The sequence below is a fragment of the Emydura macquarii genome, unplaced genomic scaffold, assembly GCF_026122565.2.
Source record: "Emydura macquarii macquarii isolate MOO-44397 ecotype Brisbane River unplaced genomic scaffold, CSIRO-AGI_Emac_v2 contig_2432, whole genome shotgun sequence".
NCBI lineage: Eukaryota > Metazoa > Chordata > Testudines > Chelidae > Emydura > Emydura macquarii.
Window position 1 is genome coordinate 259348 of NW_027132569.1, and position 22650 is coordinate 281997.

A 22650-nucleotide genomic window follows, 5' to 3' on the forward strand; every position below is an offset into this window, starting at 1 on the left:
GCTACCATGGCTACACTGCTATTTTTAGCACACTAGCTTGAACAGAGTTAGTGCAAGTCTGTCTACCCACTCGGGGACACGTTCTCCCAGCACCAGTGCCGACATATCCATACAGCACGTGCCCAAAGGTAAGCCATGAAAGACAAGCTGTGTGTGTGTATGCCTCCTCCAGGGCACAGTTTACAAATGTAGCCCTTAATCTTTAAAAGACTCTGTAACGAGAAACATCACTCAAACAAAGAGGTTCAGAGTAAAAGGCAGATCTGAGATGATAGCTGTGTGAATTTATTGCAAAGCATGTAGGTTTACAGCAGGCTTATTTGTTCTTTCTGATACAGTGGAAACCTAGAACACCCTGAATCGCTACATGACAACACTCTCACCCTGTGTGTGCCCCTGATGCATGAAGTGGACTCATCTATCACTGGGTAAGTGACCAATTATCAAATGACAAAAAATGCAAATAAAATCCTAACAAGAACATGTGAATTTCCTCCAGTGGAAAATTACATTCTTCTCTTTGTTTACATGTGGCCAGAATGCTGCTTTCTTCTAGACTTATTTCCCAGACTTTGAAAACAGGACATCATCATTCATTATCTGGGGTTTATTTATTGAAACCCTTCCTCTCCACAGCCAGTAACATTCGATATGTAAGTTGCTATAATTCTGTGAATGTAATGGACCTTTTTAAAGAAAAGGTTGGGGGGAAAGGGGGGCAGGGAAGAAAGACAAAATTAATCAAATCTCATTCCTGAGGATGTGTTTAAAGATATGGCTGAGAATTGCCAGGCCAAAGGTTAGGGTCAAATGTTCTGGGATTCTCTGAATAATGGTGAGATGTAGCTATTTGCCTTTCTGTTTAATTTCACAGTCAGAACTAGCTTATGTTTATATTCCAATCTCCATGCTCCCTAGGATGAAAGGAGTTTGAATAAAAACAGAGAGCCAAATCACTATGAAGGCTGAAATACTTGTATAATACACACTGGACAAAGATGTCTTTGTCCCCCTCTAGTGGCTGGGCCTCATAAAGAGCCATTGCCTATAAATTAATGGACCAGATCCTTCAGTTCTGCATTTGAGGCTGAAGCCTCTAGATCCAGAGATTCCTTGTTCAATCCTAGCAAGCAACTCAGGCAGTAACTGACTCAGAATGAGGTGATCCACACACCAGAGGGAAATAATGACATACGCTGGGCTCGTGTGGTTTACATGTACCTCCCACTTGGGGAAGCACATCTCCAGCATCAGAGGTCCACAAAATTTCAAACTCTGTACTAGCCCCCATGTGTAACAACTCCTGCATGGGCCTTTGTGGTGACTGAACCCATGCAGCATGAGCATCTACTGTCTGAGCTAATGGACCAAGGTGCTACTACACTTCTAGTGAAGGACAAAGAGACACTTGGCCACTGTTAAAGCTGTGAGAAAATAGATACCTGCACTAATTTGAATTCAATGTGAGAGTCAGCAGAGGACATGGATAAACCCTTAAATTCCATCCAGGGCTGTATTCCTGTCACATGACTTTGGAATAAAGTCACACACGTCCCAATAATGCACATAGTAGTCACGCATGTGGAAGATGTGGGTGAGCTTATTCAGACAAGAGAAGAACGCCATTAAACCTCAGCATAAAACTTTTTTGAGATGTGAAAAGGTCTGGCTAAGCTTTTTCAGTCCTTTTTCATTGTTTAACATGCCCAGGCTCCAAACCAGATTTTGTGCCAAAATATTAGAAGGAAAACTGTCCCCTTGGTAGTTCTGTCTCTATGGGAAGCAGAACATGCTGGAAATCTTGAGAGAGCCTGTGCTCACCATGTTTCTGACAGAGTTTGCAGACCCCCAGTAGTTTGGATGTGTGTTCATCTAACCTGATCCTCTGAACTTGTTAAGGTTTGCCCATGACTAACAAGAACAAAAATTTCCACATATTGAAAATACAATACTTTGCAGTAATGAAAAAAGCCCTTGTGTTTAAAGAATGGAGTCAAATATGTCTACATAGAAATCAATTTACACTTAAAGATTAATTCAGTAAATCCTTTGCTCCTTGGTGAAACTGACAACTTCTCAAGCACAGAAAGATTTCATCTGTTATTCTAGGTCTCCTGTATTCTCCCTGGCTGTCTGTTAGTGAATGAAGATCCTGCTAATATTACAGAAAAAAACATTCCAAAAATGTTGACACAACTTGGGCTTCTTTTCGTAATATCTCATTTAAAAAACAAGCCATGAAAACCCTGTCTAACTGATTTTTCTGGATTACTTTCTTTATTCAAATACATTAGGTTTAGCTAACTCCAGAGCATGACACAACCTTATCTGGCTACCAGGACTGGCTTTACTGATGGTTTTCATCAAAGTTCTGGGGCATAATAACATTAGCTCCATTTTGGACACCATATTTTTAAAAAATATTTTCATTTTATTACTAAGGATCTGGGTCCATGAGAGAGATCCTGACCCTGTTTCTATGCCATTTAAAGAGCTGGAGTGGCATAAATGGGCCTTAAAAGTTCCATATCCAGCTGGGAGAGGATTCTCCTGGCATGGGCATTATGGAAGACAGCAGTAAGGCTGCCTCCCGAAGATCCTCTCACAAGTCCCAACATAGGCATGCCAGGGGCCTAAGTGTAACACTGACTGACCCTGGTTGTCAGTGGCCAAGATTGAACCTGGTACCTCTGGAGCTTAGTATCTGACCCTGTACTGCATGAGCGAAAAGCCATGTGATCCTTAGTTAAGGCTGTAGCCGACTCAATAATCTCTAGGTGGTCTAAGTGCCACTAGAAGGGAACAGAGCACCACACCTAGCAGGCATGGGTCACATAAGCACCACTGCCACTCATATGGTCGCTTGAGGAGACTGCTGTAATTTACAGGTCACCAGGGCTGTCTTAAATTCCCTGGGAGCCTCTCCTGTCCCTGGAGCAGCCCATGATTAGGAGGGCACCAAGAGAGGATTAGCCCATCTCCTCCTGGGTTGAGAGTTCTGTGCTGTGCCTCTTAGTCCTGCTGGTAAAACAGTGTTGCATTTTTCAGTGTGATGAGAGCATACGACTGATGTTCAGGAGTCCTGGCTTCTATTCCTAGCTTTGCCACTGACTTGCTGTGTGACTCTGGGCAAGTCACTACATCTTCTTGTGCCTCATTCTCACTGTTGCAAAATGAGGATTACAACCCCATTGTGGTAGGAAAGGAGAAGAAGGGATAGATTTTAGATATGACGTAAAAGAAGTGTCATGTTATGGCTGAGTGACACCAAAAACAAGATCCAGTTCAAGATGCATTGAGATTGTGTTTGTCTGGCCTGCCGTTGTTGAGTATAGACAATAGAATGGGAAGGGAAGGGCTCCACTGAGTCACCTCTCCTGAACCTCTGTACCAAGCTGTATGAACTCTGCACTGCAGTTGCAATCACAAATGTATCTAATATTGAAGACATATGGAGATGACTGAATTCATGTCTTAACCTTTCAGAACTGTCTCTCCCACTTCCTTTGTCTATGGAGACTCTGTGGAAGCATCCAACTTTGTTCAGCTGGAGAAATATGAATGTCTTTTTCAGCCTCTCAACTTCAGTCTTCAGGTAAAATTGATCCACCTTTACAGCTTTTTCTCTTGACAGCACATTTTTTTTGAGTGTATGTGAGGGGACGGGGGAGATTGGTGCAGGTTTCCTTATCCCAGTACAGTGCATTATACATACATTTTAGGATGTTGTATTCACAGTGGACTAAAATAGTCTGCAGGGATAGTGTTTCCTTATCTTAGTATATTAATAAAAAATTTACAAATAGGGCATCACACTTTCATGTTCATGAAGCTGACTTTGTTTGGACTGGTCTTTTTTTCCCCTTTCATCACATGCTGAGTGAACAGCTCTGTTCATTCAAGTGTCACATCTCAGATTCAGTCCAAGTTTCCAAAGGGAATAGCCATTATTTTCAGTGGCATAATAGTTAAACAAAACGGTAGGCAGCATTCATCCATGAGACAGAGCAAGTGCCTGCTCAGAAGAATCAACGCTTGCTGCATGTAAATGTCAATACTACGATGTGCACAGTGCTTCCTACTAGTGAATAGTGCAAAGAATGGGCCAGAACTGCGTAGCTTGTGTGTGTCTGTGTGGTAGTTTAACAACACAGGGTAGAGGTGAGGACGGTTCATTTTAAACATGTCACACAATATCCCAAAATTACCTGTGCAGGTCTAGGAATTGCACTTTTCATGTGTCCTCAGCATATGTGGATGACATAACTTCCTGGTGCAGTGTAACATGTGGGATGCATATTAGAACAAAATCTTTTGATGGAACCAAAAAGAACTCATCTCACTACGATGACTGTGTGTCATGGTTATCTCTACAAATCGTTTTTTACCACTAGATGGAAGTAGGGGATGAAAAATCATGTGAACATGGGAGGGTGGGGGATCATCTGTAGAATATTGTAAACAATAGCCTTTCATTTTCCCTTCTTTCCACTGTTCTCCTAGCCATGATGCCACTTAACTCCTAATGAGTAACACATGTCTCCACCTATGGGCAGACTATAGTCCAGAGTAGTTAAGACCTTCCTGTCATGCACTGCCCATAGCTATTTATTAAAAAGGAATAAAAGCAGGGTGTTCAAACCGGGATTTCAAGATGTTAAAGCTCTTGTGAACCAGACTACTAGTTCCTGAGACTCTGAAATCATTCTTGAGGATTTACAGTTTTTCCATAGTCATTTATTGGTTAGAAAACAGATAAAGACCAGATGTACTGATGTTTTGACTAGATGATTACTTTCAATAAAAGAAAATTATATAAAGTATATGGATAGAATCTATACATTGATAATATACCCCTCCCTCCCTTCTGATCTCTCTCACGCAAACACAAGTTGCAATGTAAGAGAGTTTTCATATAGAAATTGAAAATTATACTATAACAAGTCACAGATCTGCCCTCCCGTAAAGTGGTAAACCTTGCGGGGGGGGGGGGGGGGTGGTGTGTGTGTGTGTGTGTGTGTGTGTGTGTGTGTGTGTGTGTGAAGAAGGTAGGGTTTCATAATGGGGAAAGCATGGTTTGTATCACAATTGCTTAATTGTTTTTAATGATTTGCCCGCCATTTATTAAACTTCTCCAGATGGAGAAAAGTAGCATGTTCTCAACAGAAAACAAATGAATTTCTAAAAACACATAGGGTTTTTGGCCGATTTTTGTATGTGAAAATCTGCATTGAGACAAATGTTTGTTTAAAAAAAAAAACAACAAAAATGTTTGTTTAAAAGACTCTTGCATTTGTTTTGTTGTGAATAATGTGTTGTGTAATCCAAATAACCTCTTATTCATTAACTGTTTTTCCTTATCGTGGTGGAATGATCCATTTTTAAAATTTCTAATTTGTTACATTATGAACTGTGAGTTCATGCAGTATTTGTTATGCTCCATTGTAGTTGGAGTCTCCTCTCCTGTGCCTCGGGGTTTTTGTAAAGACTTGGCATTCTGCACCAGTCCTTTTTATCATTCATGCATTCCTTGAAATATATGCAATGGCTGGAGAAAGAAGACTTTATATTTTAATATTTATAGTCCACGGGACACACAACAATGCTGGTGGGGATCACTACATATTTAGACAATGAAATCTCAAAATAGCTGAATATTTTTAATTGGATTGTTTAATATTTTGATTACATAAACATTTATATATGTATGCGATAGTCAGAAAACGTTGTTTTCCCGCCCCATGAAAAATTGAGACAAAAATATTTGAAAAATTGAAATTTTTCCATGGACATTTTTGATTTTTTTGGGAGTTTTTTGCATTTCAGGCCTGAAACTTTCAGTTTGTGGCTGGACACACTTTTTACAATAAAAAGTCAACATGCGTCCATGAAAAATCTTTTTCAGTTGAAATCCTCCAAATCTTAAACTGAATTAAGACTGCTCAAGTGCGCTTTCTATCAACACAATCAATAAACCCACAATTCCAGTAGTCATGTTCATCATTCCGTTTTGGTTTGTGCTGCTTAAGAGAAAAACACACAAAATATAATGACTGGGTACCATAATGGAAAAGAACAACTTTGGTAGGGAAAGCAATATTATTTTCATTCTTCTATACAGCATTATTAAAACATTCAAAATGTAATCATGGACTGTGTCTCCCCATAATGGACAAAAGCCACATATATATGTTGGTAGCTGGCTTTTTAATTACTTGCCATTGTACATCAGTGCTGTTCATCGTATAGTGCACACTGTGGGTGAAAATACTAAGTGTCCCAGGAGCAAAAATTAAACCAGCTCTTGCTGCTACTGTATCAGAACTCTTAGTGAAGATTGAAAAATTGGTGAAATGACTGAACTTTGGAAAAACAATTGTAATCCTTGTTCACTCTGGTAACTGTGTAATGTCAATGAAGAGGATTACAGTTCTACAATAATTTTATATTCATTATCTTTTATATATGTACTTGTATTTATACGTATTTTAACACTTCAAGGTTTACAACACTGGACCAAGCACTCTCCCCGAATCTTTTGTTGACATTTTGTTTCCTAACCGCCTCTCTGCCAGTGGGGCTGAAACTTTTCACATTCAGCAGATGATGGTGAGTACTTTGTAATGTTTCCGCAAATGGTGAAACTCCCAGTTTCTCACACTCAAGTAAGATCCAGAATTAACTGTACTCTAATTAAATAATTTGCTCTCTAGTGAAGCCTGATGTAAAGCCAAACCATATTCCTTTAAATCACCTTTCTGTACAATCATCTTTAAATATGAAACTTAAAACTGAATATAACATTTATATCATATTGTACCTCATCATTAATGCAAACGGGGTTTTTTGACTGATTGTTTACAAATGTTAGTAAGCTAACGATTAAAAAAAAGTTTTCTATGTCTACCACCAAGAAAACCATCCTAAGCGCAAGTGTTCTGACAAATGATTCACATTTGGGTTATTTTAAAGTTTTAGTTATTCTGTTCAGATATCATGTTTTGTATTGATGAGATGGTGAAAGGAAGAGTTGGCTCAGGATCTAATTCACTCCGTCACTGTACAAATCCATAGTAATTGGATGTGTGTGAGAAAAGGAACAACCTAACACCCTGACTCACGGGTAAGTCAGGAGGCTGCATTGTACCCTTTTTGTCACTGCTTTCCTAGCTTTTTGGCTAGAAAAGTAGCTGCAGCCATTTCACACCCCATATGCAGGTGCCCTTGTCACTGGATCCATGCAAATGTAGATCCAGTAGCATCTTCGCACAGAACCAAGATCCCTGTGCATGCCAATCCGTTTGTGGCTGATACAGCACAATAGCATTGCTACTCTGCTGGTGCCCCTTTCCCAGGCTTTTTTTTTTTTTTTGCCTTGAAGAGTTTGGATATTTGTAGAAGCATCTAGAAACAGAGAAGGAAGAACCAGCATCGTGTTACCTGCCAGTGCTGCTCAGATTGAGTCTATCCTCCAGCCTTTGCAGGATTTTTTAGCTTTTTTATGCTTTGTTCCGCCTAGTTTAAAATGCAGAAGACATTCCATGCTCAGTGTCATGTTGCCCACTATATGCAATGTGACATTTTTATGTGTATATACTATACATAAAGTACATGAACTCTACTTTACAGGCTTATATGCCTATAATCTTTAATACTTGTTCCCAAGGGACTGATGGTTTCCAGGGCAGATAGTAAGATTCTGAAAGACTTTTAGAACAAAGTGTCAAAGCTTGGGTTTAAGCCCGAGAGGTGCATGAATTCCCATTGACCTCATGACTTCTTAGGGTCAGGCCCTACTGTGTGTTGGAAGTTTAGACACCTGACTACAATTAGCAATGATATAACCCTCACTTTCACCAGATGTCTAACAATGTCCCCTTCCAGGATTGTGTGGCATGTTTTCTCTGATATTGCGGTTCCCTATCTATCTGTCTAAGAAGATATGGTATAGAGCCCCACTCGCTGTAGTATCTGCACATCTTGTAAGCATTAATTAATTTATCCTCACAGGCTCTCTGTCAGGTAGGAAAGTGTTAGCCCACTTTTTCAGATGAGAAGCTGAAGCACAGAGAGATTAAATGATTTGCCTGAGGTCACAGGAAGTCTGTGTCAGAGTCATGCATTGAATCTAAGTCTGAGTCCAGTGCCTTAAGCACAAGACCATACTTCCTCCCCTGCTGAGGTTTTATTGACTGAAAAGGGAAAATAAAGCCACAGAACTTTTAAGGCATCATAGCTCAGAATAAACATCCTTTAAAAAATATCTATCCAGAAGCAGCTGACTGGAATGAACTTTGGAAAATGGGTCAGAAGTAGCTGCTTTGCAAAAATATTTTTGTAACCATGTTTACTAATGATTCCCATGTTTCTGATCAGTCTGTACTTCCTGTAGCACAAACATCAGTCGATACAGTTGTGCAGAGAGGAATAGTGTCCCTTTCAGAACAATGCATAGCACAATTATCTGAAAATTATTCCTTTGCTTTCACACTCTTAGAAGTCAATATTATCAAACTTTCAAAAGGGATGGAGTTACCATTATTAATAACAGTGTTTATACAGTTGCATAAACAATGTTAATAATTGGTGATTAATTGCCATGATTTCCTCTTAAAATTCATTACATAGTCACCTAGGTTTTGATAGCATAACACATTTTTCTGAAAACCATTTAACACTGGTTACGTGCCTTTCAAAGTTGATTCAACCCATTTCGGGTACAGAACAGCATTGCAGTTTATACATACAAGTACATAAATTAACTATGATGCACATAAATTAACTATGATGCATATAGAGAACAATGTAATCTGTATTGTACCATGAGCCAATTGTTCTATATTGTGTGGATTGGGTTCTAGTTCCACAATTTAATCTCAGAAACAGTAAGAAGAGCCCATTAGAACTGTTTGTATCTACTTGAGGCATTTATAGACAAGATTATCTTGCTCCCTTTAAAGCCGATAGCATGTTTCTCCTGTGTGCCGCTCTGAGCTTTTTGCTTTATTGCTTTTATTTCCCAGCAATGCAGTAATAATCTCAGACACCAAAGGCTAGAATGCTTTCTGCAGCTCTCTGCCTTTTACCTCCTGAATCACCTAAATAACACCACTTGTTTATCCTTGACCCCCTACATTGTCCTCTTTCCTCTACCCACCCAGAAGGGAAGTGCTGGTAAGTGCTTCCTTCCTTATCAGTGGTCAATGACTGACAACAGGGGAGGTGGATCATGCCTAAAGCACATACTGGGAGGGTAGGAGCTTCCCAGCATATAGGGGGGACTGGACTTGCTAAGAATCTGGATCTGCTACCTTACAGCAACTCAAAACTCCTTTCTCCTTGGCAAGGCGCCCTTAAGTACACCCCATAGCCCTAGAAAATGAGCAGCCCCAAAATATCAGTATGCAGTGTTCCATTATAATACTCCAACCATACTACTAAAACAACTGCTGCAGAACTAGAATGTTAGGCAGAGGCACCACTAACTTCACTGGAGAACTACAGCAGTTTGGAGAAGCAAATACAGCAGTAAACAGAGGGGAAGGAGAGGAGCTGCATTACATACTGTCCCTGTCTTTCTTGAAGAGGCAAATCAATTGATCATCATAATTATTCTGTCCAACAGTTTTTGGCTTTATCATTTTAGAGATGTTAATTTCCCCGCATCAGACTGTGCTAAATATATCTTTATTTCCAGTTACCATAACAAAAGGTTGTCCAGAGGTCATAAGCTAAATCTTCTGCACAGTGAATAATCATTTACATGTGCAGAAGCCAAATTTTTGTTAAAAAACTGTGTCTGCTTGCACATCTGATCAGCAAGCTGGAGGAACATTGTTGATAGAACAAATAGATTTTTGCATAGTTTGTTTGAGACTACTATAAACCCAGACAGAGATGCACTAATGAACAGGTTGCAGGAGAATTCATCTTAGGCAAACATTTATGCAGCTTATACTGCATTGCCTGACTGCACGAAAAAGACTAAGACTAAGATGAATACAAGAAGGCAGTTCCAGAGTCTGACTGTCTTTAGGAAATTCTGAAAAGTCTTCCTCTTCTCAAAGGCTTTTCCACCACAAGAATGGCACTTACAGCCTTCCTACTCCCAAAACCCCAACCTGAAATAAATCAACCTACACAATAAAGCCAAAACCAAAAGAAAATTAGTAAAAAAAATAAAAATAAATAAATGTAAAAATTCAAAGCCTTAGCACACTAACCGAGCAGTTTTTACTCTAAAAAGTGCCAGAGATTCTAAGAAATCCATTAGGGACATTGCTATTGACATTATATGGAAGGTGGTTTGATAGTATAGTGATGGATAGTAGCATAAAACCCTAAGGTAGATAAATAGAAAATATATATTAATAATATTTTGCACTTATGTAGCACTTTTTTTTAAAAAAAAATCTCAAAACAACTTACAAACATTAAGTGTCTCAACTCCCTTTTGAGAGTGTGTGTGTGTTGTACAAGTGAGTGCACACAGACAGAAAATATCTTGTCCCAAATCATGCAGATTAAGGCTATGTACACACTGACGAAGGCAAATTTGCTGTCATCAGATCAATTTTTCCAGATCGATTGAATGGCAGTGAAAACACGCTCAATCGATCCGGAAGTCGATCTATTAAAACAACCTCCAAAAAAAAGCATAGCTCTGTGTCAACGGGAATGCATTTCCCATTGCCACAGAGCCGTGGAGACAGCATGCTAAAGGCAGGTAGGTTGCATAACTCTCATCGACTGCCGCCGAATTTTTCCAGCAGTGTAGACCTGCCCTAAGGTTAGAGTTAACAGAAATCGGGAGTTTTAACTCCTAGTCCCCAGCTATAGCCAGTAGATCAATGGTTTTCAATCTGTGGCCCATGGATACCTGGGGGCCTGCAGACTATGTCTAAGATTTTTAAAGGGGTCCACACCTCCATTTCAACATTTTTTACGGGTCCACAAATGAAAAAAGGCTGAAAACCACTGCACTAGATCACTTACTTTCCTACAAAAGAAAACATTGCTTAATAAATATATGGTTTTTGGTTTTAAACTGGAGTAATAAAGAGCTTCCAACACATTTGAAGGATTAGAATAGAGAGCTTGACTTGTCAGCCAACAAGCCTTTGTCTATAGTAACCAAAAGGATGGTCAACAGGGGAGGTTGTACCAAATTAACCATGAAGTTTCCTGAAGCTATTGTTAAATTAACAGAGTCCTGGATTACTCTGATTGGCTGGTTCTATAGAGCTGGATCATGTTGCTCCTTTCATATTTATTTTATTTTCAGGAAAGGTATGTATGCTTATGAGAGTCGAGAGACTAACAGTTAGAAAATGAGTTTGTCTATTTAAACTGGAAGCCAAATCTGGTGCGGGCAGAACCCTAATCCAGAGGGGACCATGTTTTGTAGGATTGCCAACTTTTTCAGGCTCCATTCAAGCAATTCCCAGAATCAAAGTGGAATTGTTTTAAACTGGAGCGAGCTGTATGCATGTTTTTGGTTTCTGGGAAGAGCTAACTGTTATGAGCAACAAGGCCAACAAAATCATTTAATTAAAGAGCCTATTTGGTTGGACTAAAATTGTGAATATGAAAAGTTGTATTGTTGTTGTTATTGGGGTCCTGCTAGGTACTGAACATACACATAAAAGAAACAGTCCTTGCCTGAAGAGCTTGCAATCTAAATAGACAAGACAAAGGGTAGAGAAAAAGAAAGCACTATGATTCCCAGTATACAGATAAGGAACTGAGCTAGAGAGAGATTAAGTGATTTACCCAAATGAACTGAATCCATACCTCCTGAGTCCCAGTCCAGTGGTTTAACCACAAGATTGTTCTTCCTCTCTGGTTCCTTGTTCCTTTCTGAGGATATGTCTACACTGCTGGCTCCTTGGGTATTGATGCAGCAGGATCGATTGAGTAGGCTGTGTAGACCTGCTCAATCGAATCTGGAAGTGCTCTCCGCTCACCGCGATTAATGCACCTCCCCAAAAGCAGTAAGGCTGCGTCGACCGGAGAGCAACGTCAGTAAATACGCAACCTCCAGTACGTAGCTTGCATGTCTCCCATCAACCGCCAGCAGCAGTGTAGACCAGGGGTTCCCCTGGCTCTTCAACAGGAACAGATAAAAAGTCCATACTGATTAAAAGAACAAAAGGCAAATTACTAAAAGCCTTCAAGTGGTTTCCTAATGGTTGCAACTTTATTTTACAGAAGTCTTTCTTCTTGTTCTGTGATTAGGTGAAATCTGTATTACACCATTAGAAGAAAATAGATGTATTTGGGGTTAAAAATAGAACAAAGAAATTGGGGAAAAAATTAATAAATAGCTAAAGGGAAGCAAACATATTGTATTCCAAGATAGCATATTAATTTAGCAACAAAAATGCCAGGTTACTTTTTTACATCCCGTTCTGTACAGTTTATTGCTTGCTTCCTTGCATTTGTATTATAAGTGAGGCAGGGCCCAGAAAATTCAGAAAAGAGAGGAGTTGAACCTGTTCACTCATCCCACAAAGAGTCTTCAGAAGACTCCCAACCTGCGTTCAGACTTTTCTTCATTTATGCTGTGAACAGAAATTTTAGAATTCTAGAAACTTAAGCATAGTTGTTGTCTCTGCTGTTGATCTTGGACTTGCTCTCATTCAGCGTCAAGGATTTAAGGGTTTGGCAATCCCACTGCATATGTTCAAAATCTCAAGCGAAAGGAGAATAGTAGAGCATTTTAACTTAAAGTGGTTGTACATATATGAATGTTGCATTAGGACTATGAACAGACTGTTAGGATATGTTACTAGACACTCAACCTAGATAGAACTGTCTCTCATCATCTCCAAGCAGAAAACCTCTTGTTTGTTGGCAGCCAATTTAAGATTTGTTTAGTTTCTTTTCTTTAAAGTTTCAAGACTTAGCTCTGACCATATACACTCAGTGAGACAATGCAAGGATATAAATATCACTGATCATACTCTGTGTAGCTCATTGTCATCATGGCAGCTATTTACTCTGAAGCTACTTGCTACCACTGAGATGAGGCCTGTATATGGAAATTCTTTTGGTGTCAAAAAGAGTTATGAATGTAAATGTCCAGACTTGTCTTTTGAAGGTATTATGCAGATTTCCTTTGGGAATGAGGACTGAAAGTTCAGATATGGAGTGATCATTTTGTGAAACATGTTCACCCACCCTTGAGTGATAGGTGTTATTGTCTTTTATCATTTATCTGTCTGAGTTCATCTAAGAGTATAGTGTTTGTCTCGTTTCACACATATAGTTGTTTGGATATTTACTGCACTGGATGAGGTACACCACATGTTGTGATAGACATGTATAGGACCGATGGACCCTAAAAGGTGTGTTGGGGGAGATGTTAATCATTTTAGCAGTGGAGATATGTCTGCAAGTTTTGCATCTGTTGTTATGGCAGGGTCTGGTGCCTCTTGGAGTTGTATCCTGGTCTGTGGGGATCTTGCTTCTGATAATGAGCTTGGCAAGACTGGGGGATTGTTTGAAGGCTAGAAGAGGGGATTGGGGAAACATTTCTTTCAGGAATGTCCCCATCGAGTATGGATTGTTATTGTGTAATGATACTCTGTGTAAGTTCCAGTGTGGGGGGGTAGGTGACAACGAGGTGGTTTTGAGTCGGAGGGTTTTTTCTCCCCATTTTGAAACAGATTCTCTCAGGATATTTGGGTGGCCTATTCCATGTTGTGATCTACTTCTCTGGTGGTGTGTCCTTGTTTGGTGAAACTAGTTTTAAATGTGTTAAGATGAGCATCCTGGACTTCCTCCTCAGAACATATTTTGTGGTATCTGAGTGCCTGCATGTAGACAACAGATTTCTAGTGTGTTTGGGATGGTTACTGGAACTGTGATGGTAAGTGTGAAGATCCACAGGTTTCTTGTTTATCGTTATCTGTAGGGGTTCCATTGTTGAAGCTGATTTGTGGTGTCCAGGAAGTTAATGCTGGTGTGAGAGTGTTTTAGAAAGAGTCTGATGGATGTATGGTGGTTGACATTGTGGTGGAAATCTCTGAGAGAGTTTAGGTAGTACTTCCAGAGGATGAAACGATCATTGATTTATTTCCGGTAGATCTATCATTGGTTTCGTGGTGCAGTTGTCCAGAAATATTTCTTGATATTTTGCTTTACTGGGAGCAGCTGAGCAATTGGTCAGATTTGGATCTACAACATTTGATGCAGAAAACAGCTTTTGTGTTCAGTGCTGGAGACTGCTTTCAGCAGACAGTAGAGATGGATGTTTGCTTTAAAAAGTTCTCCATGACTATTAATTTTATTTTTAAATGAAATCCCTTTGAATGTGTTCATGCCTTTATTGTATTCCTTTTGCCCAAACAGTCTAGTGAATAAGAATGCTGATAGAATATTCATGGAGGCAGCAAATTTTAAGTGAATATTGGCTAAAGAGTTTTTTTGTGGAAAGCACATTTCGAATTTATAAATATAAGTACTTACACCAAAATGACTGATTGCTATGAGTTATGCTTATCTAAACAAGGAACTGGAATGAACCATGTGACTTATGTATTCAATTAAAACACACCACCGAAGTTCAAATTGTGAGTGGTGAATATTCATCACAAACCTGTAAACTGCTCATGGTCCGTTAAAAAAACAAAAAAGAAGTGAGATTCGTCAATCACTACAATTTTTCAATAGACTTTACTCATGACCTAAAGATATTGATGTAGTTTGGTATTCTGATTAGCACCTTGGGTCAGTTACACTGTGGAGCTGTGTTGTCTGTGGAGAGCGCTGCTACATAGTTCCCGCTGTCATGGCTGTAGAAATACATGGAATCCCAGAGCTTGGGTAAAGGGAGCTGATTTGCCTCTTCCTATGGGTGGATTTGGATTTTAGTCAGAAGGAAGCAAGAAGTCTTGTCAAGTGAACTAGATGTATGCGCCAGCCTTTCTCAGATGAATGAAGGAAACAGAAGGTTGTGAATGTATCATGGCAATCAGGAGTTTTACTGAGGCCTGGTGGAGAGCATACAATAGACTTTTTATAAGCTTCCTGGATAGGGAATTCACCCCTGAAGAATTACTGAATCACAGAAGAAGAGAGTCAGCATTTTTTTTTGTTTGTTTGAGGGAGTGTGAGAATAATATCCTGTTCCCATTCTCCCATTGGTGGAGCTTTAACCTGCCAAAAATAGTAGGGAAGGAAACTTGAAATGAATGATTAATTCTTTTAACATCAGTTTCCTGTACATTCTGATTTATGAGTTAGCCTTTTGTTTGCAAATAATTTGCTATAGTAGCATCTAGTTTTGCCAGATTTGGGGTCGATATACATTTTGGAATTAAAAGTAGGGAAGTGGATCATAAGATGATTGTGTAAATAAATTTTCCCCTGGTTTTGAGGAATTGGGTTAAATGCCTAAGCCTGAATGTGAACAAGAGGGTCATGTTAGATGCCTGTCCTCACTGTTGAAAATACAGAGAAATCCAGCCTTGTGACAATGTGTCTGAGTCCAGAAAATGAAGCTATTACCATGTATTGTTGAACTATGCTAATAGTATAAGGTGGAAGTTTTGGGGGATTCTCCCTCTTTCTGGTGAAAAGATATAAGACATTGCAGGTAAGGGGAAGGAGGAGTTTTTTGTTTAATCAGGCAGAAAGGTGGCATAGTGAGCTATCAATTCTATGAGTACTGAGTCCAAACCGGGACATAATGAAACCCTGTATAGTAGTGATAGGCACCATAGACAGTGGTGCTTGGTCTGAAAGCTAGAGAGCGAGGGAGAACTACAGGGTCTTAATCTCTGTCCTGTAGCCTAAATACAGTCCTTACCATGGAGGTCTGTCTCTTCTGCGGTGCAGGAAAATACTACGGGTAGATTTCTGAGATCCTTTTAGTTTCCTAGGTCTTTCAGGGAAAACCAAAGACCTGTTTAAATATAATCCAGAGACATTTGGGTGTAGCATATTCTTTTGTCGGCTGTCCTGAAGTCAGGAAAGCTGCAAAATAGAGAAACCTCTTGGTTCTTGCAAAGCTCCTCCAGTTTGTCAGGTATTGCTCAATCCTTTCATAGCACTGTCAATAGTTGCTAGGTAGTGCATGGAAATGTTGCGAGGTGCTCTAAACACTGGCAGATTGAAAGTTCTGAGTGTGTGCTAGAAGTGACCTTTGCAGAGTCAATAAGGAAAACAATTTTTCTGCTTTTTTTTCAGAGCCTTTTGCTGATCATCCAGCTAAGTAAAAACATTAACAAGCAGGTTTAAAAAACAGTATGGGCGTTCATGCCATGTAGGAAAGGCCTTGCAAAGGGACTGAGTTGAGTTGGGCAGAAGCTGGGACGAAGGGGAGGGTAGCTCCTAGCTTGCAGGTGACAGCAGAAGCTCTGTAAAAGAAACATACCTTAAACGTTGTTCAACGTCATATGGCGATTGAGCTTCTCACAGTCCATAAGAGGAAGGAAGAATGTAAATGACGGTGCTGTCCTCCTGGATTTCAGCTGCTAAGGACTCGTGTATGTATACAGCATGTGAATGTTAGGTGTAAACTGTCCTTTTGATTGCCATGTATGGCGTTGTTCAGTTTTAGGCCTAAGCCTCATGTGGGCAGTAAAAATAAATCAAACTAGTGCTCTCTGTTTCTTCTTTCTGTTTATGTAATGGTGCCCTCTGTCTCATTAGGGATCCTTTCTCTTGTGAGAGTCACTGTCTTTAAATCTGAATATCTTTGCTATTCTTGCTCAACTGGACATGAGGCGCCAGTTCTTGGATTAAATACCTATTTGGGTGGCTGCTTAGTATTTGCAAGCAAATGGCAGGGTCAAATCCTGCTCTGGCCAGAGCAGTGAGAGGGAGCAGCAAAGCTGCCTGGTGCCTCGGCCGCTACAGGATTCCTTAGAATGGGCTGAGGGATCAGGTCAAGGGGTGCACTTTACTGCTTCTCTGAGGAGGAGCAAACGTGTTTCCAGCAAGCACTTGCTGCTTGACAGTAACATGCTCACTAGGTAGCTGGGAATGGCTGGACTTGCTTCCTAACCCAAAGGCCAATATGATAGCAAGGCCCACCTCTTATTACATTTTACTCACTGCCAACTGAGCCTGTTCTAATTAAGGCTGGGCGAATGACTGATTTTTAGGTTTGCTATTGGTTCAGGGGCAAAAAATGGGTTCAGTTTGAACTGAATTAGACACCTCTGAAAAATTTCAGTGAACCAAAAATGTCAGCAAAACTTCAATTGTGGATCAAATGAAACATTTTGTTCACTCAGAAACAATCCTTTTAGTTTCCAGCTGCTTGTTAACAGAAGAGGCAATGGAGGGCTATATTTACAAAACAGCCTGAGGAATAGGTAGTGATGCCCTCCTTCCAGTATTAGCCCAGTGGTTAGGGCACTCCTCTGGGATGTGGGAGATGTGGGTCCAGTTCTCCTGCTGCCTAATGCGGAGAAGGGATTTGAATGTGGGTCTCCCACATTATAGGACACTGCCTCAACCCCTGTTCTATAAGGTAGTCTGTGGTGGGTCTCAGTCTCTCCTGTTGAAGCTGTTCCACTTTGCATAAAGTGCTTAAATAGTCATTTGGCCACGAAGAGAGAGTCACTGTAAACAAATGGTCTGAAAAGTTTTGCTCAGATCTAGTTTTAACATTTACGGAGGATGAACAGGATCCTCCGTCTGACTTAAGTCCTCCTCCCTCTTCTTGGAATCCCAGCACAGAAGAGGGGTGGATTTAGCTCATAAAGAAGGGTGATGGTGATGGTGATATGGTCAAAAGAGGTTGATTGCCAGTATCCATTGGTTTAGCCAGTTATTAACCAGTAAAGTGATTAAAAATGGCAGGAACATTTCATTGTGTGGTGTTGAGGCAGAGGAGCAAGGTATATCCTTGGAATACAATAATAAACTGCATTAGCTCTTGTTTAAAATCTGTTGCACACACTTGAATAGTTTGATACAAAATTAGACCTTTAAGTTAGAACATAAAGACAATGGCCAAATTCTGTGAAGCTCCAGTAACGTCAGTTGGGCCAAATTTCTTCCGAGTACACATGTGATGGAATGGAAGGGTGTGTGTTGCAGTTTCTCATTGCTGACAAGTCTTAAGGATTCATCTCTAACTGGTGGTCAGAAAGGTTTATTTGCATACAGTTTGAGCCAGATCCTCAGCTGGGGACCAACTAGCTAGGCAGCAGTTCTGCAGAAAAGTATCTGGGGATTACAGTGGACAATCAGCTGGATATGAGTCAACAATGTGCCCTTATTGCCAAGAAGGCTAATGGCATATTGGCCTGCGTTAGTAGGAACGTTGCCAGCAGATGGAGAGAAGTGATTATTTCCCTCTATTCAGCAGTGGTGAAGACTCATTTGGAGTATTGTGTACAGTTTTGGGCCTCCTGCTACAGGAAGGATGTGGACAAATTGGAGAGAATCCAGCGGAGGGTAATGAAAATGATTAGGGGGCTGGGGCACATGATTTATGAGGAGAGGCTGAGGGAACTAGGTTTGTTTAATTTGCAGAAGAGAAGAGTGAGGGGAGACTTGATAGCTTCTTTCAGCTACCTGAAGGGGGGTTCCAGGAGGATGGAGCGAAGCTGTTCTCAGTGCTGGCAGATGACAGAACAAGGAGCAGTGATCTCAAGTTGCAGTGGGAGAGGTCTAGGTTGGATATTAGGAGAAAGTTTTTCACAAGGAGGGTGGTGAAGCACTGGAATGGGTTACCTATGGAGGTGGTGGAATCTCCATCCTTAAAGATCTTTAAGGCCTGGTTTCATAAAACCCTGGCTTGGAGGATTTAGTTGGGGTTCATCCTGCTTTGAGCAGGGGGTTGGACTAGATGACCTCCTGAGGTCCCTTCCAACCCTAATATTCTATGATTCAATGTATATCAGCATAGCTCCACTGAATGTAGTGCCCATTTATGCCATCTCTGGATCTGGCTCTTTAAATGTTGACTGAATAAGTAGTACCCAGACCTACAAAGGATTTTTATTATCATAATTCACTGTGTGTTTGTAGATTCTCCATACAGTGATTTAACCTTGCAACTTTCAATCACTATTTAAGGAGCAATATTTGCATTCTAAGGTTACTCCTTTCTCTTTAACAACATCCCTGTTATTGTGTTGGTTGAATTATTCCAGGGTTAATTTTTCTATTATTTTCTGTTGTTTCAGAGGCTCTTAATTTATTGCCAGAATCAACAGACTGTTCTGATTCCAACATATTTCATTATCTATCAATATTCAACATTTTTGGCATATACAAGAAGTGCTAAGATAACATATTTACATAGTTTATTTGTCAGTCATATGTAGCCTGACATTGTCTGGAATTTATTTTTTATACTCTTTAGATCTGAACATGTATGACTTTTTCAATTAACCACACCTATCACTTATCTATATAAAATTAACACCAATAAAAGATGAGTCAGGATGTTCATTGAATTGGGACACTTCCATGAAACTATTTTCCCCTGATGCTAACATATACAAATTATCCTTTACATTTCAGACAAATGAAAGGGGATCTGTCATTTATCATCTAAGCTGCAGACTTCAACCATTGGTTATGGGTACATAAAGTAACTTAAAATGGTTTTTTTAAAAAAAGGTACATAAAAGCTATCTGGCAGCAATTTCAAGACGGAAGGTTTGGCCATAGTTATTGGAGCCATGATAACCTGGGGCTTGCGAGGAAAGCATCTGATTTAGGGATCAACCGTATTAACAATTTTCTGGAACAACAGACCTATGTTCAGGCCACAAGTGTGTTTCCCGAACAGCTATAATTGTCATTCAGAACGTTTTATGACTCTTGATTTTTCCCTGAACTTGCCAAACTGTTTCCCATCCCCATCCCTCAAATGTGGATTTGCTTCCATCGTAGACATTCAAGGCCTTATTTTCCTTTTTTTTTTTTTTCTTTGAGTGCAATGAAGCTGCTCCTGGTTGCCATCAGTGTAAGTGAGAGAGGAATCAGGCTTCAGTAAGGGACCTGGGATTTTTGCTTTGCCCTTTAGGTTTGATATAATGAATTTCCTTATAGGAACTGCAGGCTGTTCCCAGGATAAAAATGTGGGCTGTGATCTTGCCAGTTTACCTTTGTAAAATTTGTGCACTAAGCGTGGTATTAGAACTGAGCTTCTTATTTCTAGCAGTAAGATCAGATTTAATGGTGGCAGCCATCTTCCTCTGTCCCATTCCTCCATGAGCCTTTTACTGCATGCACATACTTGACAGTCTCTCCTCTCCCTCCAAAGCCAGAGAGTCATTCCTGCTTCCCTATCTGTGGTCCCTAACTAATCTCCCCAGCTCCTTGCTTGGAAAGCTGCACATCACCTCCACTTCCTAGCGTGCCAGCCCATGCAAGGTGGCCTTAATAACATGGTAAAACCTCATACTGCCTTTAAAGCATGGTAAACTGCCTGAGTTAAAGTCTAGAAGGGAGACAAGATTTAAGATGTCCAGTTCAGCATGCGTTAAAGGCAGTGTGGCCTGGACTTTTAAATTATGTCCATTAGCATGTGTTAACTAACACCTGCTAACATGACATCTTTAAATCCTAGTCTAGGCAAGGCTATCAACAGGTGAGGGGAAGAATTACTACACCTGGGGAGAATCACAGATAGGCAGAGGTGGATGTTGTGGGTACTCTGAGGTAGGGGGACTTGACTGTACTAAGTGAGGGTGCCAGATGAGACATCACATATTTTACTTCTAGGCAAACCCTGGGTTCAACCCAGATTAGAAACTGACTCACTGTTCACACAGGAGCTACTTATTTAAAATGTCTGGACTGCAATAGCAGTTCAAACTCTGGTTCTTTGTCTCTCTACCCATTCTTACTTTGCTAGATAGGGAATAACTGTTCACATTTCCCTGGTACCATCTTCTAGGATCCCAGGTCCATTCCACTTTCATAATTCCCAACATGTGTGGAAAACTTGGAAAGGATGAGCCCCATCTAAGAAATTAAATCAATGCACCAGTTCCACACAATGGTATTAAATAGCCTACATATTTTTGAAGTACATGTTGTGTATATGCAGTGTGTCTGAGCTGTTACTTCTAGAACTGTTTGACCCCATAAGTGACTTTATTTTTGTAAAGGATGGTGCAATTGCTACTTTATGCCTTTGCCCCCTGCTCCATGAGACTGCTCAAGTATGCAAAGACTATTAAAGAAATCCTGTGGGAATTTCTTCCTCTGTTGCAAATACAGCATTCTTGAAGAATGAAGTAATCCATATTTTTTCTTCTGTGGTTACATCCCGTCTCTGAGGAGCGTTGTGGTTTGTGCTGACAACAAAACGCTGGCAGAATAACCCACTATGTAAGCTGTCATTTAAATGTTGTCTATCAAACATGGTTATGGGTTCCTTAATGGAGCAACCAGTTCTAATGCATTTACAAAGCCAGAGACTGACCTGTCATTCAGTATGTGCCATTTATAAATGGAGCTGCTTAGATAAGGGACGCTTGGCTTTTCTAGCTGCTTATTCATTATTAGTAGTAGTAACTGAAGTATTGTGGCAGTGCCTTGAGGCTCCAGTCGAGGACCAGAATAATGGTTAGTACTATTTACAGTCTGATAGAGTTCTTATGATATACATATTCACACCAGTATCCATAAATGCTGAGTGCCCACTCTCTGAAAATCAGGCCTCTTTAGTGTATCTTAAATTGGGCACTACTCACTCCTGAAAATTTTGCAGAGGCATGCATGCACAGTGAAGGATGCCAGTGAGAGCTGAACAAAGTTGTAATGGTTTTCACCACCCCAGTGCATTTACCCTTCACCTTATGGCTGAGTAAACTTAGTCCATTTGAAAATAAAATTGGGAAAGAACAGCAGACACATTGCATTAGTCATAGTTCAAATTTGCATCTTAGGACATTCTTTTTTCTAATGGTTATCTATCATTCTTCTGTGAGAAGAATTTGTCCAAAATAATCCCATGATAAGCCTCATGGGAACTGGGATCTAATGCTTTCTTCTTCATGTATGTCTGTCTTTCTCATTTTGAAGTAAATGTCCTTTGTGGTAAATCAGATAAGTAGAGCTGGTTGGGAAAGGATTCGTTTTTCCCTTAAAATTTTTTGATCCAAATAATTTTTAGCTGTTGTTGAAGATTCTTTTAAAATGTTCAGGTTTTAATTGAAAAAATTCCCCCTCCTCCCAAAAAATTAAATTTAAAACTGAAAAGCCAGCACTGAGAATTTTGTGAAAATTTATATTTCACTCAAAAAAAAAAAAAAGAAAAAAAGTTGTGACAAAAGGTTTTCCAACTGCAGATAACATTCAGTCCTATGTAGCAAGAGTGTGTGCAGTTATAAATATTTCATAATTCTACCATTTGTTGGTCACTGGACTATCACATATAGCTGATGACATAAAAAATAAAGAAGACATGCAGGGCTGTCTCTTTAAAATTCTTTCATCTTGTAGAAACGGCATTCCCTTTCTACAGGAACACAGTGTTATTCCATGCAATTCACCTTGCAGGGTAAGAAAACATGTCTAGCCATGAAGGAATTTGAAATGGCCAGGTTTATTTAATATTCAAGAACAATTTGTCTCTGTAGAAATATGACCATTCTCTGAATGTATTATTATAATAATGCACTTACAGTAAAATGTTCAAAGAACCCTTTGAAAGTGTGCATGGGG

General features: G+C 39.9%; 1 protein-coding gene across 1 annotated transcript in view; it reads left to right on the plus strand.

Annotated features, from left to right (window-relative positions):
* Positions 1-22650, plus strand: part of ITGA9 (integrin subunit alpha 9) — a 272113-nt gene that overhangs the window by 203020 nt on the left and 46443 nt on the right. Inside the window, exons 21-23 of the mRNA XM_067562457.1 lie at positions 339-428; positions 3487-3595; positions 6502-6609. Coding sequence (XP_067418558.1) covers positions 339-428; positions 3487-3595; positions 6502-6609 — 307 coding nt within the window. The remainder of the gene's footprint in view (positions 1-338; positions 429-3486; positions 3596-6501; positions 6610-22650) is intronic.